This window comes from Astatotilapia calliptera, chromosome 23 (assembly GCF_964374335.1).
Source record: "Astatotilapia calliptera chromosome 23, fAstCal68.1, whole genome shotgun sequence".
Lineage (NCBI taxonomy): Eukaryota > Metazoa > Chordata > Actinopteri > Cichliformes > Cichlidae > Astatotilapia > Astatotilapia calliptera.
Window position 1 is genome coordinate 29,452,678 of NC_137443.1, and position 21,286 is coordinate 29,473,963.

The 21,286-nt window shown below is 40.7% G+C and overlaps 1 protein-coding gene across 4 annotated transcripts in view; it reads left to right on the plus strand.

The window, feature by feature from the left end:
• Positions 1-244: 244 nt before the first annotated feature.
• Positions 245-21,286, plus strand: part of LOC113016867 (FERM, ARHGEF and pleckstrin domain-containing protein 1-like) — a 71,527-nt gene continuing 50,485 nt past the window's right edge. For 3 of the 4 annotated variants that reach the window (XM_080297900.1, XM_080297901.1, XM_026160024.2), the window contains exons 1-2: positions 245-517; positions 9,896-10,123. In XM_080297900.1, coding sequence (XP_080154026.1) covers positions 9,950-10,123 — 174 coding nt within the window. In that variant the 5' untranslated portion in view covers positions 245-517; positions 9,896-9,949. The remainder of the gene's footprint in view (positions 518-9,895; positions 10,124-21,286) is intronic. The other variant, XM_080297902.1, reaches the window with a different exon arrangement.

Consider the following 21,286-nt stretch of genomic DNA (forward strand, 5'->3'; position numbering starts at 1 on the left):
TGTGTAATTTTGGATTATCTTCAATATTGATATAAAATTCAAATGTTTTAATCTAAGCAATGTTTACTTTACTCCTATTATATTCTGATATAGTCTGTTTTCTGGGGCCTGAATAATTTGAATCTCTATTAAGTTAAATAGGCTGTAAAGTGCTCATTGTGAGAAACAAACCAATGGCCAACACCTTAAGTTACTCAGGCCGTGCGATGGCGCTGCTGAGCCGCCCAAGTTGCATTTTCTCTCCCTGACACCACCACCACCAGTGCCGGGGCGCACGGAGCGCTGGAGGCGGTGTGTGTTGCTCTTTATTGTTCCAGTAGAAAGCTCAGTGCGCGGCTTCCCACATTTGTCTGAATGGCTGCCGCGGACAAACCACGTCCCACCTGAGAGGGAGCGGTTCAGCTGCAAGCAAGAGGAGCACCGCGTTCAAAACTTACAGCGTGGATTTTACCATCTGCGGTGGACATAAAAAGCTCTCACGGACGCACATTCAGTGGATCCTGGAGGAAGAGGGGGGGTAAGGAAACCGTGCCATCCGGATTGTGAAGCGAGCTTAAACGCAGTGTTTCTGGTATTCCTCGCACAGTAGGTGCAGATTCAGACACCTTTACTGCATTATGTAGACCAGTTTCTAGGAATAGGAGTCGTTGCTTTTTTAAAATGCAACAGTGGGTTAAGCGCGATGAGTCCGATATCTTAAGTCTAAGCTCGCTTCGATTGCAGCCACCAGTCTGTTCGTTTTCCTAATCGGCTGAGCTTTAGGAGGTCCAGCAGAGCTTCTGTTACTGTAAGCTTAAAGATAGACGAGGATATGCTCCTCCGATTACTGCTACATAAAACTTCAAGATTATTATAGTTTTAACACTTTAATCTTGAATATTTTCCACTTTATTAGTAATTCCAGTATTTTGTATTAATAATGCCACACACACATGCACACACCAGCTCAGTCCCTGGACTGTGAGCAGGTTGCCTTGGCCTACTGACATCTTTGCCCTGGGCTAAAGGATTACTCTGCTAACCCACATTGTAGGGTTCTCTCTGCCAACTGTACTCTGTACTGTATGAGTACGTCTCTAAATGTGGCTCGTCGAAGTGTGCGTGCGCGTGCGCGCGCGTGCACCTAACAAAGCTGCTAGTTGATCTTTGGTGTTCTCAGAGACAATCCCCCTTTCACAGTGTGCACCTTTTAGGTGTCACAATCAGCTGGTAAACAAATCCCCTCCCTTTATTGATTTCTGAGAGACACATACTCTTCTTGGACCCCCTCCATCTTTCAGCATGAGGTCACAGGGTCAGCATCCATGATCAACAATGGTTGGGTGCTCAGGTGGAAATGCTGCCTGTTTGGTTTTGCAATCAGTATGACATGGTATTGATTGCCACGTGGTGTTGATGTTGCACTCCATTTCTTGCCCACACATACACACACAATACAATCTCTCCTGAGGGCAGTAGAGCAGCTTAATGGCTCAGCAGGTGGATGGTGTCACCTTGGTGGAGTCAAGCCCAGCCACTGATCTGTCAAGGAGCGCAGGTGTAGCGGGCTCGCTGTGTCATAGCCTTGATCTCACCCTCGCCAATGCTTGTCGGCTTGGGTGTCATTTTTCACTCGACTCATGTAGAATACACAGAGTGAAAATGTACACAACAAACAACACTGTCAGGTAATGGATCCCCTTTAGTGTTCATTGGCTTAGTGCATGTATTAGTTTTATTGTGTGAGTTTCGGGGGTGGGGTTAGGGGTGGGTGTAAATATATGGGACATAATCTGGAAGCAAGATCCACTTGCTTAGCTGTTTCCACACCTTCCCACCATATGTCGCTACTCAGGATGCCCTCACCAGAACACACAGGGATTTTTTTTTCTGCACAAAACAATGCTCAGTATGCACCTTCCGACTGACCTACTGACTGATAGTTGCGTGCATGTGTAGTCACCAAAAGATGGACATAGCAACATAACATCAGCCACTGTTTTTTAAGCCTTAAAAATGTTCCCAGTGCTAGTTATTTGGAGCTTTTTTTGGAACTGAATTAACAGCTAGCTCTAAATAGCTCTGTTATCAAGATGCATCTGTAGAGTTTAAGGGCATGTCATACAGACACAATATCTGTTAAGCATCAGCTCTAACCAACACTGATGCGCAGACTTCATGAACTAGGGGTAACACACAAAAAGCCATGTCATTTGTCAAATATTTGTCATTCATTAAAAAAAGAGCTTCTGACATGATGGAGAAGTATCAGTGATCAGTGACTCCAGTTCAGTTTCTTGGGCTTATTTTTTAACAATATATTCCTTACAGTTTTTGTGAAAGATTTATGTTGCTTGTAATTCTGTAAATTCAACAATTTTAACATTGAAGTTGGAGGTTCTGATCCAAGAAAATCCTGATACAGTGGTATGCGAACAGCTAAGTAGGGAATAATTCAAACATATTTACCACTAGAGCCTATGTCTCAAGTACTTGGAAAGAAGGCAAATAGAGTTCTTTTGGTATGTGAACATGTTTTCATGTTCACATACCAAAGTAAAGAAGCCTCTTGGAAGAAAGAGGCTTCTTTAGTTCTATAACAACCTATGGAGAGTCCCTGGTATATAACCCTTAGTTTTCACATCCAATGGTTCTTTTACTCTGATTCAAATCAGTTGATGAGTTTGTAAACTTGTAGCTTTTCCCTGTAATTTGACTTCTTTTTACACAGAGTAGAATCCAAGTGAACTAAAATGCATCACAGTCAAAGGAGCTTGCAAAGAAAAGCGTCTGGACTTCTTTAAGTTACTTGAAGACGTTTCACCTCTCATCCGAGAAGCTTCTTCAGTTCTAAGGTCAAATGGTGGAGAGTCCCAGATATAAACCTAGTGGGAGTAACCCCCCACAGAGGGACAAAAGGACCCCCTGATGATCCTCTAATCGCCTTAGCCAAGGTGTGAAACTGGGTGTGGGTCCCAATCAGCCAGAGTTTCGGGTGAGTTCATTGTGAAACCTGGCCCCACCTTATCATGCGAATTCCTGAGATGACCTGGATGACTGAGAACCTTCACAGACATAAAATGCATCACTACAAACCAGATGAGAATGTTATTGGCCATATGTGTCCGGAGAGGGGAGCAACAAAAGTAAATGCAGGGAAAGGGTCCTGTGTTGATCTCCTATTAGAGAACATGTAGAATTTACATTTTCATTTGACTGCGAGTTGCTAGCCTATACATACCTTTCCACTTCTATAGTACCTTGCTGCATCCCAGAATGCAAAGCATACGTGGCTATGGGAAATTTTTCTGTAGCTCAAACTTACAACGTATTAGAGATGGACCGATCCGATATTACGTATCGGTATCGGTCCGATACTGACCTAAATTACTGGATCGGATATCGGAGAAAAATAAAAAATGTAATCCGATCCATTAAATATCACGAAAGCACCTCACAAAACTTGCAACACGCTGTAACTCACCTCAGAACATTAGCACGTCGGAGCAGTATGCATCACGTGATAGAGCGGCTGTGGCATGCGGGACCTGTCGGTGGTCTGGATAGCATTTGGAGCTTCGCTAGGAACCCGGCATTTCATCTCTGACAAAGTTATCCCCGAGAGAAGTAAAGCAAGTGTGTAAGTCCATCTCTGAATGTTTGTAAAGCATTCCTGCGTTAAGCTTAACGAGCGACTGCCTCTTCTTGCTGCTACTTCAATCGTGAAACTGCTTAATGATCAGCTGATCGGCTTTTCTGTCGCGAGTCCGTGTCTCTTGTTTGCTTTTGGCCCACTTTGCACCAGACAGAGGAAACCAGCGGCTGAACAACAGCAGCACGTTTAAGCTTGATCAGCTGTTGTTAGAATTTATTTATTATTACTTTCTACTCCAGGATCTTTTTCTACGTAGCTGACGCTGGTAACTGTGCAGGGGCGGATCTAGCAAAGTTTAGCCAGGGGGGCCGATAGGGCATTAACAGGGAAAAGAGGGCACAAAGACATACTTTTCTTTCTTATTCTCATTTAAAATGTCGAGCTATAGTACTTTTTCCTTTGGGAAGGTACCATCTGTGCAGTCTGCAATTTTGTTGAAGAAAGATGTTGAATCTATTTAATATTTCTTGAAAAATAATTGATTTCTGTGTATTTTTTTTCACACTGCATCAAATTAAGGTTGATTACGTCGATTAAGCATCATGAGGTGGAGCGTGAAGGGTGGTTCCCTATTTTTTATTTATTTATTTTTGTTGTTGCTGGGAGTTGGAACCCTATTAGTTAGGTTGCTTAATATTTATGCTAAGTACTCTTTAAAATACCAGAATAGGGAGGATGGTGTAGGTTTAAGTTTATTAGATTGATCAGTATTGCTGAACTATGAAATATTTTTTTTTGCATACAGGTATAACAGAATAGCTTTAGTGTAGTTGTTGTTTTAAACTTGAGTATGAACTTATACAAAATGCAGCAAGATATTTAAAAAACAGTTTTGTTGATTAAAAAACACTATATCGGATTCATATCGGTATCGGCAGATATCCAAATTTATGATATCGGTATCGGTATCGGACATAAAAAAGTGGTATCGTGCCATCTCTACAACGTATACCTGGTATTTGATTCTGATTGAGGTGTGATCACATTCACACCATAAATGAACCGCTTTGGAATGGGTTACAGTCTGAATTTGAATTTTGGAGACTTTAGCTATGTTCCAATAACCTTGGAAGTCAGAACTCTAGAATGACTTCACTTCCTAGCTAGTGTGTTCCAACAGTAAAGTCAGAAAAGCAAGAAAATCAGGATTTGTTTTGGTTTTTAGCATTGTAGAGCCATTCATGTATGACTAGCTATACAGCATATTTGTTTGTCGGAACTTAAAAACACGCCTGTGGCACACGCATGGATAGAGCCTAGTCAGTGCTCTGCATATGGCTTGTTTAGCGAGTCATGAATATACAACGGCGGCAGTCCAGATTAAAAATTTTACAGTTTTACTGCTTGTACATTAACTGCTGCCATCTTGTATTATTCATTCTTGATTGTTGGGGTTGCTTTGACTTTCTGAGTAGGAAATTCAAGTTAAGGGGGCATTCCAGATTAAACTGGGAACTCAGAAATTTTGATTTCTGACTTGATCTGGAACTCAGCATTAGTCCCACCCTACCATCATGTCTGCTATTCTGGTCATATGATTCAAGGTTTGAGTGGGGCTAAATCACCTGTGAAAGGGATCCCAGGACTGCACTGTAGCACGCTGATTGCTGGTGAGCTACCACAGAGGTGGTCAAAGTCAAAGTCCTTCTATGAGTAAGTCTGGTATCATGGGCATCTTAGTAACGCCTCTGGGCCATTATTTTGGCGGTTACTTTGAAGCACTATCTAAATGAGCTTTCATTTAAGTTACCACAGGAAATCAAAACTACTTGTGTAGTTTTGATTGCTGACGTTATCCACCAAATAAGGTTTTATAAATCCTTTCTCATGGATCTTTGAGGGCCATATCGCTCTCTTGCTATCTCTGGTATTGGACATATGTGTTATGCCACTAGCAGGATATCTGTAATATCCTGATATAACTGTGATAGGAAAAAGTAACTGAGGCCAGAGATTATGTGCTAGTTAGTCTTTTAAATTTGTGTGGGCAGTACTTCCATGAATATTTTCAGGTTTGGGACTGTTTGTCAAACAAAGACGTTTAAAGATTTCCACAGACATTTCAAGGAATGTGTAACACTTTTTTTCCCCGGCATGCATATTCTAATTTTTTTATAAATTACATTATGATCAAATGATTGTGTTATGACTATGCTGATCCAACCTTATGAGGTGAGGCAAGTGGGTCCTTACTATTTGTAAATGTTTGTATTATTCAGAGTTTTTCTGAGAATATTACCCCAGCTCTACCGTGTTACTTTCTCTCTACAGTGGCCCTGACACAGTGCTGTTTAAATATGACTGCAAAGCTTCCTTCATTAGCCTAGCAGTGCACCTGTGTTAGTTTCATCTTGTGATCAGTGATCCTTTTTCACAGCACAGTTTCTGCTGCTCCTTTTGTCAATAATTTAGCTTTTTTTTTAACCAGCACACTCATCAGTCTGTGTACAGACTTCCAGCTTCTTGCATCTCATTTGGCCTTGACATTTTAACCAAACTGCTGATTGCTAGACCTGTTTCACAGCCGACTGACTCTCCCCATTGTGCAAGCTTACACAGATTATGTAATGTCAGACTTCTCACTTCAAAAATGACAAAGCGTTATCTAATTTTTTAACAGATTGGGGTCAGAGTTGGTAATCCTTTGTATGAAAACGATCTGAATCAAATTGGTAACTTTTCTCCCTGTATGACATAAGGCTGTCTCTCATGCACTTGCAATCACATCCGATTCTCTTAGCTTGGCTTCCCTCTGGCAAACTCTTGGGAAACTTTCAGCTAGTTCAAAGCCTGGTTGAGAGGCCTAGGTTCCCCTGAGTTAAAGCCCCACTGCTGGAAGCTCCCACAGTAGCTTCCTTTGTGCCTGCATGAGCAGCTTGCTCTGTATTCCTCTCTTGCACAACAAAACTCCATGTATAATTCTCCCAGGCTCTAAAGAGGAGATGATGAAATCCCAGCTTCCAAATTCCCTCTTTCTAGATTTAATTGGTGGTGAATTTGATTGTCAGTTTAACATGTAGTGTGTTATTATCAAGGTTCCGATTTCTTTTATGATGGTGAAGTCATTGAAATCATTCATGGAAGAATCTGTATTATTTTTATTTTAGTTCCCAGTAGATTCCTTATGTGAGCTTTTCTTTAAAAGACTGAAGACATGCAGACAACAAATCAGCTCTGCTGCCTGCAGAATATCAGCTGGGCAATTGATACGTCATTGTCAGTGAATTATTAGAGCTATAAAACTGGTTTTTGACTTGGGTAATACAGGGAGCTTTAAGTTTGTAGTTTTAAAATATGTAACATTGTTTTGTCAAGCAGGACAGTGGCATGTAAGTTTTACTATAGCTTAAAGGAAGGTGTTGGTCACTGTCTCAGTGCTTCCAGCCGTTACAGCTACCAGTGAACAACTGCATGGCACTTTCATTTCATTGCAGAAGTGGTTGACAGAAACAAAGGAGTGTTCCCACTGGTGTAATGAGTAACTTGAATGTCAGATCCCTTTTTATTGTCAGGTCACTTCCTTGGTACGTCTCCAGTTTCAGGTTTTGTGACTGAGGTGTAGAGAAGCAGTAACCTGTGTGTTCATGTGAAGGGATTACTAAGGATGGTGCTGTTTTTTTGTTTTTCTTTTCTATTGCAGTGTGGTGTTATTAGCCTGGTTATTTCTGTGGGGAAAAAAAATCACCTCAACTGTTCTGGGGTCAATTTTGAAATAAAGGTTTGATAAGGTTTGAATGATCATGAAAGAAATAAGACAGATGTCGAAGTTTCTTAATTTTGACCAACAGTTCAAAATGTTAAGATGTGGCAGCCAAAGTAGGAAGTGCCACTAACTGTAGTTCCTCTAGTGCCCATTTGAGGCCGTTTCCAAAAGTGGGTCAATCCCCATAGGGTCCCATGTTAAAATACCGGCTTTACAGAATACAGCAACTAATACAGCCCTCTACAACCAACTTATCCCTTTGTTACATCTGTGCGAAGTCTAAGTTTTCTTATAACTCAGCTGTTGAAGCTTAAAGTTTGGGGCCTTTCTGCTTTGACTGACAGGAACCATAATAGCCCTATTCAGAGGACTAGTACTTATTCGAACTGAGTGTACTTGGTTTCAGTCGTTTTCCATTATGATTGAGTACACCCTAATGTGCATGGATGGGGTCATTATCGAACATGGCTGAAAGTCCATTTCAGTCAGTGTATGTGGCACAAACACAACACAACAATGTAGGACATCAATGTTATACCTGCTGCTCAGTGTATGGCTTTTTGTTGACTTGTTGACATCATATTTTTAGAGCATTTCAGATCGCTTGGAACCCCGGCCAAGTAGGTGCTAAAAACGGACCTGGTCCCAGGTACTACCACCTAATAGAAAACCCTAAAAGGCTAATCGAGTCCAGCCAAGTACTTAATAGTGGAAAAGGGTTATAATACCATTACAGACAGCTGCAACAGGTGTTGTTAGACTAACTCGATTCACTTACCTGGATTTCTCAACCACATCTGTGATGCTGGTGCCTTTTTGTAACATTTTTATTGTGGTTTATTGCAAAAACTATGACTGTGCTTTTGTGAATAACATTCAAGGATTTTGTCTGCATACCTTGCTTGCCTAAATATTTTGACATCTGGCTCAAAAAATTCACTCAACCTGTACTTTATCCCCAAACTAGATACTCGTCACAGTGGCTTCACCACAGTGTCCTGTCCTCGTAAAACCACAAATTATACATCAGTTTGATTCTCCAGATTTGGGCAAAGGAAAGCTGTATTTTTCAGGCACATTTATAGGAGTCTTTGGAACAGGACAGCTCCCATCAAGCCTATGACACACTGTATTTGCTCTTGAATTATGGGCCCGGCATTGGAAGTGGTGAATGAAGCTCACATAGTTGGGGTGGATGTTTGCCATGGTGGAGTCTCCCTGCTAACTGCACCACTCAAATATTTACAACAAACTGTTTATCCGGATGCAGAGTTGTTGGTGAAAAGGAAACAACAGATTTGATTTGATTTTTTCCACTGCAGCTTAGTGGATGACTCATAGTTTACAGTCACACTACATCTGTTGTGTGATAATAATGATCAATTATGTTGACCTTGAACAAGAAGCTGTGTTTTCTAAATGATGTTTACTACTGGGTTAGAAGTGGACATTGATGTCATGATTTATTGACAAGAAATGCCTCTGTACATGATCTCTCTCTTTTTTTTTTAATATTTAATTTTTCTCCAGACACAAACCTCAAAGTCTGCTGAGCATTGCTGGAAACGCTGGATAATTGATCCTGTGTGTTAGTGTGTCAGGGCAGCGCAGCACTGTGTTACCCTCGTCCTTTGCCCCCCACCCTGACTGTCTTCTAAAACATTCCTCAGCTGTGATATCACCAGCAGTCCTGAGGGGTTATTTACTGTCTGAGGTTGAGGTTTATCAAGTGTGGGATGGAGGTGGGGGTGTTGTGTAATTGAATGAAAGCAAAGGGGGTGAGGGGCACAGATTGAGTGTCTTTGTGCGTTCTCAGACCGTATCTCATCTGCCCTACTTGTGACGCTTTATTCAAGTCTGAACTGGCCTTAAACAGAGCTCTGTGAATAGCTCATAGGAAATCCCAACTTCATGCTCTGCAGCTGGGATACATGAGTGTCTAGCTAGGTGTGAGCAAGTCTGTCTGATTCTGTCTGAAGTTTATGCTATGTATGCACTCATTTCATCACTATAGTCAATAAATAAATAAAGCTCATCACTAAAGAACTCAGATTAAATGTCTTTTGGTTTGTACATTGGGTAAGACCAATTTAAAGCAAAGATTGGATAAATATGGGAAGACATTTCACACATTTCTTGAAGTAATTAAACTTTGGAGTTTCTCTCCAAGCAAAGTGCCACAAAAGAACCTCTTACTCCCTTTCTTTTCTTTTCTTTTCTTTTCTTTTCTTTTTAAATAAGGTGCACAGGTCCTTTATTTTCATGTTTCAAGAATAACCTCCAGTTATTCAAGAGATCTCTCAGGTTTGCATTAATGCAGTTTGGCCTGTGTTTCTTTAAATGCTAATGACGTTTTTAGTCCTTCAGACACCCACAAAAGGGATTTAGAATTCCTATAAAAGCAGTATCAGGATGCCTTTTAAGGAAATTGTGCATGCAGATTTACTAACACACAGGATGTGATGCAACTGTACTGTTTATAGTGAGGGCCCAAAGCATACAAAGAGACAAACTCCAATCCCACATTTTCAGAAAATTCTCTTTTCTTTCTCCACTAGACGTGAACAGAGGTCCCTGCAGCTCGATAGCCTCTTACTGTAAGGTCTGTCATCATGGTCGAACCAGCCGACAGGTCGTCCACAGCCGGGCAGAGGCTGGGTGCTCCTGAAAGCTTTGGAGTGTCCACCCTAGAGCCAGGTCTGCGCCCTCCTGCTCAGCCTCCAGGACGCCAAGTCTCCATGAGGGTGCAGATGCTTGATGACACACAGGAAGTCTTCCAAATATCGGTGAGTAACATAATGTTGGATTATTGCAGGCATACTTTAGTGATCCAGAGGGATTTAAAATAAACATGTGGGAAGTGAAGAGTGGATGTGTGAGGTTTGCACACATCTTACTGTCCATGAAAATATCCACAGCAGTGGTTGTGATGGGAGTAAAACAGGTGTTCAGCTTGGTAGAACCTTCTTGTGTGTTGTTATTGCAAATAAGCAGTGCATGAGTTTAGTTTCTTTCCATTAACCCATCAAATTTCCATATTTGTTTTTGTTTGTTTGTTTGTTTGTTTTTGTTGTTTTGCTTTTTAAAATATTTACATGCTTTCATTTCATTTGGTAAATGGACTGGGACTTACACTTTTCACTACAAGCAACATTCACTCATGGATGGATGACTTGAGAGCAAGTCTGGGTTCAATATCAAGATGAGGGATACTTCAGTTGTATTGGCCCTGTTGGTTGGCGATCCACTGGCATTTCACTATTGCATTTCACGATAACTGTGTAACTGTCTGTGCTGCTCTGTACTTGGTGGAGGATGTGCTTCCAAAGCGCCCCTGTTATAAAACCATCGCTGCTCTTGGGTAGCACAAAAGCCTCAAAGAATAAACCTGTGCTTCTGTTCAGAATGTGCAAAATGACTTTCATAGTCTTTTTTTAGATTTTTGGCATCACAAAAAGGAAGCATTTGCAGAGTGACATTATTGCCTTCAATGTTCAGATAAGATATTGGTTTGTTTCCTTAAGCCTCTCTCCATTTTCTCTTCATCTAAGCATGTGTTTGTCATTTATTTATTACCCTCTTGCTAAACTGTCACTTTATTAACTGATACAAGCAGAAAAGGAGGGTAAAATATTAAACTATTTTTCCACAGTCCCCATGGAATTCATCTCCAGTTTTTGCTCCATAGAGATGGTTCATTTTGTTCCATCCACCTTGAGTCTTATCTTCAATCTCCACTTCCTTGTGATACACGGGAAGTGGGACAGAAGCCAGCTTCCTGTCCGAGCACACCACACCTACAGACTCCTGTTTTGGCTTTGCAGACAGAGGCAGACTTTATTCTGTTTTTTTTGACTACTTCCCAGCAGCTTGTGTTTTTCTAAACACTAAGCCTGCTCCCCTTTTTATAAAAAGATTGCTGTTATGGCATGTGTATATGTAGTAAGCAGTCCTGCATTTGTCCTGTGTTCCTAAGTTTTCATTTTCTTCTTCTTTGCTTTTATTTAGCCTTAAGCCTCCCTCTTCTGTCATTTACTCCATCATAAACATACATAACTGTATATTACTGTAGCCAGTATTCACCCTGCTTCATAAATATTTGCATGTGTTTTGAATCTCCTTGTTAGCTTGAGTATGTCATGCGCGTCTACTTGTGCTCCCTGACTTCCTAATGTTTTGGGGGTTTTTTTCTTTTAAAGGCGTCCTTTGAGAGGCGGCACAGACAGCAGTTTTAATCACATTGCTGCTGCTGTGGTACTGTGGTATGTCATCTCAGGGTGGGCGTATCCTCGAATTTCAGAATTAATGTCTGCTGCAGGCTGACACAGAGTTTGGTTTCAAGCCTTCCTTGGTGATTTGCATGTCTTTAAAAAAAAACAGCTGCTGTATTTTCAGCTTCAGATTTAGGGAGTCTTTGTGATGATAATCAAGAGAGAATCCAGAAAGAATCACTGTCTCAGCTGGCTTCTCGAACATTCAGAGCTGCTGGTCTGTGGGGCTGTAATTGGTCCTCATGAAATGGCCAAGAATGCATGCGGTTGTTGGAGTGAAAGTGCCTCAGGATGTGTTTGAGTGGATGATTGGACAGTTTGACAGTGGCCTGGGATCTGGTGTCTGTGAGGGGATGTCATCTGTGTGTGAATACTACTAAATTGATGTCTCCACAAACTGATGTTCTCCACAAAGCAGCAGCCCTCTTCATATCAGGGAGCTCTTTTCTCTATCTATTTCTGTCCTCAACTCCTTTCACAGCCTCTCACACACGTATGAGTTGGTCTGTCTCTCTGGACCCTGTTTCAGCTTCACTCTTTACACCACAGGAGAGCAGAAGTATCGGGTGAAAACAGCAGCATGAAACTAAAATAGTAATATTTTTTATGTATTTATTTATTTATTTTTATTTTTCGTTGCTGTTTTAAAAGCCAAATGTAATAAAAGATGAACTAGAAGGAGAGAAGCGAGAACAGAGCAGAGAAACATGGAACATGGGAAGTGAACCAACCAAATTAATGACAGTTGTTTTCAGTGCTTCTTACAAATTTGGTGAAATAATGGGGACATTGTCTATTGAGCCTGACTCACCTAATCTGTTTTTTCCTGTTACAATAGCCTCCAGTGTATTTGTGCAGTAGGTGCAGTCGAATGTGTGAATCAGGAGATAAGCCTGCAGCTTTCACTAGCATTGGCACTTGACTGGGCATTTTTTCACTGCAGTGGAGGTAAAGTAGAAGGGTAGCTCATTAACCACCTTGTTATCAGCAAACCTCAGGCTGCTGCAGGAGAGGGGCAATAAATATTAAAAATACATTTAATTTTAGTATTTTTTTTTTTTTTTAGCACATGAAGAACAATGCAGACATACCATAGTGTTGTTGTAATGTTGACTAAAGCTTTTTGGGGTTGATTTCTTGAATTTGTTCTTTGTTTTAAACCACTTTTGAGACCAATTACAAGGAAATGAAGATATTTCTCCAAAATCAAGGGATAGTTAGGAGTGCACATTAATTCAGCCTGTTTAAACAAGTCTTCTGCAGGCTGAAATGCCAAACCTGCACTCAAAGCAAATCTGATTTTTGCATACTAAATGAAAATAGATCCTGTGCAGTGTTTTCATATAGATAAGTTTCAGCTAGGTTGTGTTTAGAGGACATAGTGCTTCTGTCTGTTTTCTGGGCTTCAAACGGCAGTTGCTCCAGTACTATGTTTACAATATAAAAAGCACTATCTGCAGCACATGTAGCAGAGTAGCATCACAGCTGTGCTGATTGCAGTCACGCTCTATAATCAGTCTTCCTGAAGAAATATGGATTTGGTTAATGTGCAGTCTCAAGATTATCATAAAATGTGCATTTACAAGAACCACAATAATGATTATATTTTTAGCAGGTCTTGGCTAGCTATTAATTGGAAGGCTAACTGTATGGGCCTATCACTTTCTTCAGTTTGAAGCTGCACATATTGAGAAGCTTTGCACATGTTTTGATCAATATTAGCAGTAGCTTTTTGCATCAGTTAAAACAGTAGAGCACAAATTATTCATTTAACAGGGATCTGTCACATGAAGGTGACTCGAGGCATTTGGCTGTGTCGATCCTTTGTTCCCTAGCTGGCTTCACTTCCACTAAGATAAATGCCTGATTCATCCAGTTACATCAAAGCGGTTTAGTCGTTAACTATCTTGCTATCTACACAAATTGTGTGGCACAGAGAATTATGAGGAAAAACATGACCAGTTGCAGGAATGTTTCACTTTATTGCAATAGTAGACGTTGTAAGCAGTGTAGGAAACTTTCTGTTTGTATGAAATCTCAACAAAGCGCAAATATGTATCAGAGTTTTGATGCTGTTGCTTGTTATTGCGGCCAAGGCAAGCAAGAAAGAATGGCTGATGATGACCTCACTGCTCTATATTTCCTGCAGCATCCAAGGACAACTTCCCCTCTGAGTGGTTTTGCCATAGCAGTGTTGGCAAACCACAAATTCTGAGTTTTCCTTCTTTGTTGATTCTTACCTTAACATCAGTCTTAGGCTTGAGTTAGCCTTTTTGTAAGATGTATAATTCGTTTAGCTTTAATCAGTCTAACCCACATTAGAGTAATATAAGAACAAAATTCAGACTGGTTTAATCCCACAGGCCACATCTTTTTGTGAAGCCGACCCCAGAATTTTGTTCTACAGACCAGGACAAATAAATTGGTTTGTCATGGAAAATAAATTTAGGACTTCAGACATGGGGAAGATTTAGAGTGTATGTACAGCAGGGGTCAACAAAAACCCCCCACTGAAAATGGACTACTGTGACATCTTTATTTTATAAACACACATTTCTAAGATCAGAGCCACGTTCTTAATATGAGCCTCTGTCTTTCATGCTCAACTGTCTGTGATTCCTATGATATTTCTGGTGTTCATGAAGCTGTATCCTCAGGCTTTCAGTCTGGAGTCTGTTCAGGACCATGAACAGACTCTGTCTCTCAGATTTCCCGTGAGAGCTAATGTCGAATCCATTAGATCCAAAGAAGACCTTGCAGAGTTTTGAACTGCACTCTGCTGTTCAGAGGGAAAGAGATGAAATTTCATTAAAAACTTCTCCTGAAATCACGACAGACTGGGCAGATCATCTTGTGCGTTCAGCACTTTGTTTACTGATAGTTAACATTTTATTATTTATATCTATCAGCCTTTTTCTTTGAGCTGATCTTTGGAAATGTATATTATTTGAGTGTACACCACATTAATAAAACATCATGACATGACATGACGTAGGCACACACTGCATTAGTGACCACTGAGGCTACACACACACACGCACATACACAGAGGCACAGACACACTCAGTCTTCATTATTAATGTGTAAAAGAGGCAGAGATGGAGGTAGTGGTAGAGGTCACGCCCAGCTGGTTAATAATTAAAGGTAGACAGGATGTGCGTGCATGTGTGTGTCTGTGTTTTTGTTTGCATACATGCTGAATGGAGCATAAACTAACAGTATAGCTTTCAACACAGACAATTTCAAGCATGCACAAAGGTTTAAACTTTTGACCTACTCCTCTGATTGTTTTCTTGCATGGCATTAACAGACTTTGCCGTGTGACTCACAAGTAAAACCGTTTCACATTCTCAACAGGCCACAGCATCCGTTATTAAGGGGAAGCAAAATAACCTACATACCAAAATCTGCAATAGCAACGATAATCAATAAGACCAGTGTATTACTCGTTATTTTGTGTTTTTCCTTTTTTCTTTTTTCTTTTAGTAAGGTCAGCTTTGACCTTGGGTGCTAACAACGAAGGTCAAGGTATTTAGCCAACCTAAGTACTCATGTCCCCCGAAGGTTAGTAAGTTGTTTTAAAGTCTGAAGACGATACAAAAAAAATTGTGGGTAATTGAAAGTTTTCACAGATTTTTCACATTTGGTGTGACCTGATTTTTCACCTAATTAAAACAGCTCGAGCTACCATCACACAAAATTTAAAAATGATATGTGGATGCTAGACTGCTAACAAACACATAAACAAACATAGTGGATTACATACTCCCTTCCTTCGGAGGGAGAAAATTTTATTAATTTTAAAGTATACTACCACCTTAAAGGATGCTATAGAAGCATTGCATTTATCTTACTAATGAGCTTTTCTTTTGAACAAAAATTCAGCCCGTCCATTCCTGTGCACCACAGGACTCTATTGTTGTCTGAAAAACACATTATTTTCATTTCTTTTTTTCACATTTCAGTCTCACCTACAACAGCCTGCTGATGGAAATGACCACCGGAACACCGTTATTAATCCATAGCTCAAAATAATCCCCAACAAATGCTCTGTTTGTTCTTCCTCACGTACCAGTTTCCTCCCAGTTTCCAAACCCCACAAAGGCCAGTTTAGCCGCATAGATTGAATTTATATCTCTGTTCATTATAAACAGCCAGGTTCGGGGAAACTCAGGTGTGCACTGTAATGGAAGATTAAGAGGGTGAGGTATGGTGATGATGGAACGGGTACAGCAGGCTTAACCTGAACAGGTTATTTTCAGAGTTAAAGATTAACACCAACTGTTAAAAGGTGCTTCTTTTTTTTTTCTTCCTGAAAATTTCTCCTGAGTTACAGATTATTGGTATTAATCAATAAAATTGTTTAGTAATGCTAAAAGGATTTCCACATATTCTTTTAGTAGGGGACAGTTTGAGTCCAGTTTTCTTAAAATCACATTTAAGGGCTCTAATGTCAGCTGTCACGTTAGACATAAACCATATTCAGAGTGGTAAGTAGGCACATTTACTTATAGATTTAAAAGACTAAATGGCCTGTAATTGTATAGCACTTTATTAGTCCCTAAGGACCCCAAAGCGCTTTGCACAACCAGTCATCCACCCATCCACACACACATTCAGTGTTTGTAGCCCTAACACTTTATGACCAGGTCTTCTAACATAGATGGTCCTTTCTCGGCTTGCCTTAGAGTCTGTGACTTTTATGTGACCGCACTTAGACGTATGAAGAAAACCTGGGTTAAAGAAAACTGCTGACCACTGATTGGTATGTTAGGCCGGTCCATACTATATACACACAGTTGTGTGTATATAGTATGCTTTTCTTTCTTTTTTTTTCAGCCTATTGTTTTGTACATTTAGCTACAGTTTGGACATACCTTACTCCCTTGGGGTCCTCGATGATGGCACCTGCAGCTGGTCCCTTTATTTGCCAGACATCTGCAGTGCTTTCACACTTGAGCTCTCTGCATTATGTTGAAAAATATGAGGTCTATCTCTGTTATGCCTGTCCCCTGTGGACCCACCCTCACTAAGAAATATCATTGGCTCATATGATGCCTTTAATGCCTCAGGTGGTTTAGGCCTACACATATGGAGCCACATGTGGCCTCCTGGAGCTTTCACTCCTACATCCCATTTGAGTCCATCTCAGACGATTTAATAGGGAGTTTGCAAAAAATCCCTTTTACCTGTTGATTAGTGGTTTCTGTTTGCTTGTATTGTCTTGTCTAGCATGATGCTTGCTTGAACGTAATCCCTGTAAGTATTTCCAGTATAGCCACATTAAACCAGACTTTAGGTTTCTTTATTAACGATGGCATGAATGAGAGGATGGTGGAGTATTTTGAACGTGCTCTGTCGCAATATGCAGTCTATAAAGGTTTTTGTTGCATGATTGGATTGTGGCTTTATGATCTGTGTCAGCTCCTGACCTTATGTGAGTGTTTGTTTTTTGTCTAAAAAGAGAGCTGGGGAAAGATACAGGACTCTGGGGGGGATGGTTATGAGGATTAGGATGATGGAAGAATAGACCACATAATTTGATAGACTAGCAGTCCCCCAAGGCCTGTGATAAATGAGCTACAAGTCCCCCGCCAAATTATGCAGGAACGCACACAGACTCACTCCTTAGCTCCAGAGTTAAGCTGTTGACATTTCAAATGGATGGCCTTTGTTTTGTCGGTGTCCACTGTCTTGGAATTGAAAGAGTCATGTTAAAGGAACCAGTATAAAAGGACAGATCTTAAAAGGCAGAACGAACAAGAAAATTACTTAAAATGACAGTAACACTGTGGCAAGTTGAATTTTCCCTGTTACTGGTTTGGATGCATGTATCATAATCATTTTAAAGGGGGCCTATTATGCTGATTTCCAGCTCCATTATTTTATTATTGGACTCTAGTGGAGTCATTTTGCATCATTCACAGTTTAAATGATCCTTATTCATCTTGTGCTGGACCTTGGTGCAGCTCCTCAGTTCATCCACTGTCTGAAAGAAAGTTTCTTCTGATTGGCTGCCAGTCAGTAACAGAATTACTGACCAGCATGTGGGTGGGGCTTCTGTGCTTTAGTTGACCATATTAAGGATATCCTCTTTTTTTTGACATCATACATGTACAAGAGTAGAAAAAACTGCCTGTTACCAAGTGTTTAGAGCAGTCTGAGGCCTGAGCTTTAGACCCACAGGAATTATTGTTGCATTTCCTGATCTTAAAATGACATTCCACTACTGTAACAGGTCCACTTTAAGGACACTGCTTTGGTATCATGTGGCCAAAAACCTTAAAAATCCTGACCTTGCTACTCAGCTAAGAACATCTTTGTGGATTGATTGTGGTTCTTCCCTCCTCAATAACAGGAATGACTGCCTCATTGTTGCACTTCCAGCACGCAGACCTTGGCTATTTGGCCCTAAGAAGAGGAAATTAGTTTTAATGTAGCCTTCCTTTAGTGCATTACTATTCAGAGAACCAGACAGTTAAAATATTGTGCAGTGCCAGATATTTTTAAACTCTGGGTTGCCCAGCGGCATGGTTTTTTTTAATTTTCTTTTTATTTCATTTTTAATTTAATTTTCTTTTATTTGTGTGGGTCTGTATGTCTTCTTCTGCACTGTTTTACCCCAAAGCACATTTTAACCCTGCTAAAATTCATTTAGAGGGAGAGAGTGATAAGAGATGAGAAAATGGGTTTTAGAATTTGGAGCCAAACTCTACTCATGTGTCTTTATGTCTTTTAAAGTTGGCAGATCTTCTGGCAGTAGTTTAAATGTGTAGGTGAAACCAAAGTAAGGTAATGGTTAAAGACGGTTCTTCTCTTCTCTTCTCTTCTCTTCTCTTCTCTTCTCTTCTCTTCTCTTCTCTTCTCTTCTCAATAATCTCTTTCTTTCTGGCTTTTTTGGAGCACTTACAGAAATAACTGTACCTGTGGCAGGTCTCATTCGTCATTATAGACAGAAACGTGTGCGTGGGTGTGTGCGCGCATGTGTGTGTGTGTCGCTAGTCCTTGCCTAATCTACCATTGTAACATATTAAATCTATAATGATACTGGTTTCCTGGGCCACCCTAAACCATGTTTTATGGACTTACTATTTGACTTCACGGGCATATGCGCACGTGTGCATGCTACCACCCACCCTGTGGTTCAGTCGCCTAAGATTGACAGTAAAATAATAAAAGTAAATTTTTGATTAGATTTGGGGTTGTGATATCCTCCTTTTAATGACTATGGCACAGATGGGAGCAAGAAATGAATTTGATTAAATAATATCATGACCACAGTGGTACATGGATTAGCATTATGTGTGATGTGTAGCCCTGAAATTGACCATCGACTGCACTCTTTCTCTGCATCGTCTAGTTTCCAAAAACTGAAATAAATGCAATCAGATTTTGACGGGGCAATATGAAAGATGTTGTGGTAGTGCCTGTGAAAGCTACTGAAGCAACTTGCATCATGATGTACACATATCTATGTCAATACTGTCTCAAATGGTACTTGCCTGCAATATCATTAGCTATCTAACATGCCTGATAAGGTGTGCCAGCATGGCCTCCATCATCAAAATGTGAAGGTGTGGCAAGAGAGGGAGTCTAAAAAAGAAACCTGTAGCCTGCAGGCTTGTTTCATCTTGTTTGATAAGAAGAAATCAAGCAGAATCAAAGAGTGCACACAAGTAAAATATCCCTGGGCAGTACTTCTTCTCATATTGAGCTGACACTGCCATGACTCACAATCCCATCTCGAGGTACCAAGTGTTGTTTTAAGAGGATAAAGGCAGATGTCAGCTTGACAGCATGGTAAGTTCTGAGACTGTGTAAGCCCCGGATAGCATGTTAAATTTCATTACAGCACAGTTAGAAATCAAGTGAAAAAGTATGTCTTGTTTGGAAGTGTTACCAAGAGAAAGCCTTTTCTCTCCACAAAGAACATGACAGGATGTGCGGTGGTGAAGGGGTGATGATTTGGGCTTGTTTGGCAATGACAGACACTGGGCACCTTGCAGCCATTAAGTTGACCATGAACTCCTCTGTATACTAAAGTATTCTAGAAGCAAATGTGAGGCCATTAGTCCAACACCTAAAAATTGGCCCAAACTGGGTCATGTACCAGCACAGTGATTCTAAATTAATCAACCAAATACATAGACATCTACAACAAGAGTTCCTTCACATTCTTTTTGTAATTTAGGTTAATTTGTAATATATTTTTAATTAAATTTTTTTACCAGGTGCTCATTTTTAAGGAGGTAAACTATTGCTGTCTTGAAATATTAGCATGCCATGACTTTTTTTTCTACATCCAGTGCTCTGATGGTCTATGGCTAATTGTAGCAGAAAATGGCTCATATGATCTTCACTCAAGTTATTTAGAAAATGGTTTACACTTAATCATAATAAGCACCTGCGGACCACTTATGTGCACCTAAAAAGCTAACCAAAGCAGGGCTTAGCAGAAGGTTAGGATACATATAAAGTGTGAATCTAATACAAATGCATGAGTCTTTTCTGCAATCCACATGAAGTGACCCAAGCTGGGGGAAAATATGGATGCAGCATGCTAGCATGAGTCTCCAACCGAGGAACTGTGCTGTATTATGTAATGGCTGGCATTCACTGTCTCATTCCTGTGGTCAGAGATCTCAAAAAGGGACTTCTGACTGTGGACTGACTTTCCTTTCAGCTTCTTCTTTCTTTCTTTAGCTGTCCCCAGTGTTTAACCAGCTAGGAGAGCAAATGCAGAGAGAGGATCGGTGATGATTCATCTTTTTACAGATGTAAGAAGGTGATAAGATTGTATGTCGACAATTCTCCCTCTGCTTTCCAGACATTCAGCTTCCGACTTGAGCAAGTAGCTTTGGTAGAACCATGCATTGTGTTATGTTGCTATTAAGGTGGGCTTGTGCACGTGGAGCCACGTGGAAGCATTTAAAACTGCTGAGTTCAAAGAGAGGCCCACAGACGAAGCTGCCCTTGAGCAATGAAGGAGGAAACGAGTGTGTGAGTATACTATTCTACAGTATAGACTCTTTCTGGTGCAGAGACGATCACTGAGAGCTTGTTTCTGAAAGGCAGCGGGATGGGGGTAGAAGGGAATTAAAAAGGGCCCCACTGGGGGACGGAAAGGAGACGTGGTGCTGCACTCACTGTGAGAGACTGCAGCACTGGGAGAGAGAAAGATGAATACAGGCCCACATCCGTCTCCCACAGAAGCCTTTCGCGTTACGCCGACAGCCTCTGAATGAGCAAACACTTTCGTGCACTGCTTGGCTGCAAACGATATCCCCTTTTTTTTTTTTGGTAATTGGAGTAAATGAAGTCCCCCCGTGATGCACTACTAAAGCCAGTGATGGAAGAGCTGGGCCCCATTTAGGGTAATCACTGCACCCCCCTGCTTCATTGCTGTACAAAACCACCAATTTAGTAGTTTTCCTGGATTGTTTGGAGCAGTGGCCACTGAGGTGGGCTTGTGGTGAAGTTTTCACTGCTGTTTTTACAAGTTCGTCTGGTCATTTTATGTTGCAAAATGGGAGATGAATTATATCCTGTATTTGACGGGGGTTGTGGCATTTTTGATGCTGTAAAAAGTAGCTCCAGTTTGGCATGGTAACACCAGCTGCTAGAAAAAGAAAACACTGGTAGGATTATTGCCAGCAGCTGGCTGACTGGAGGGATGCC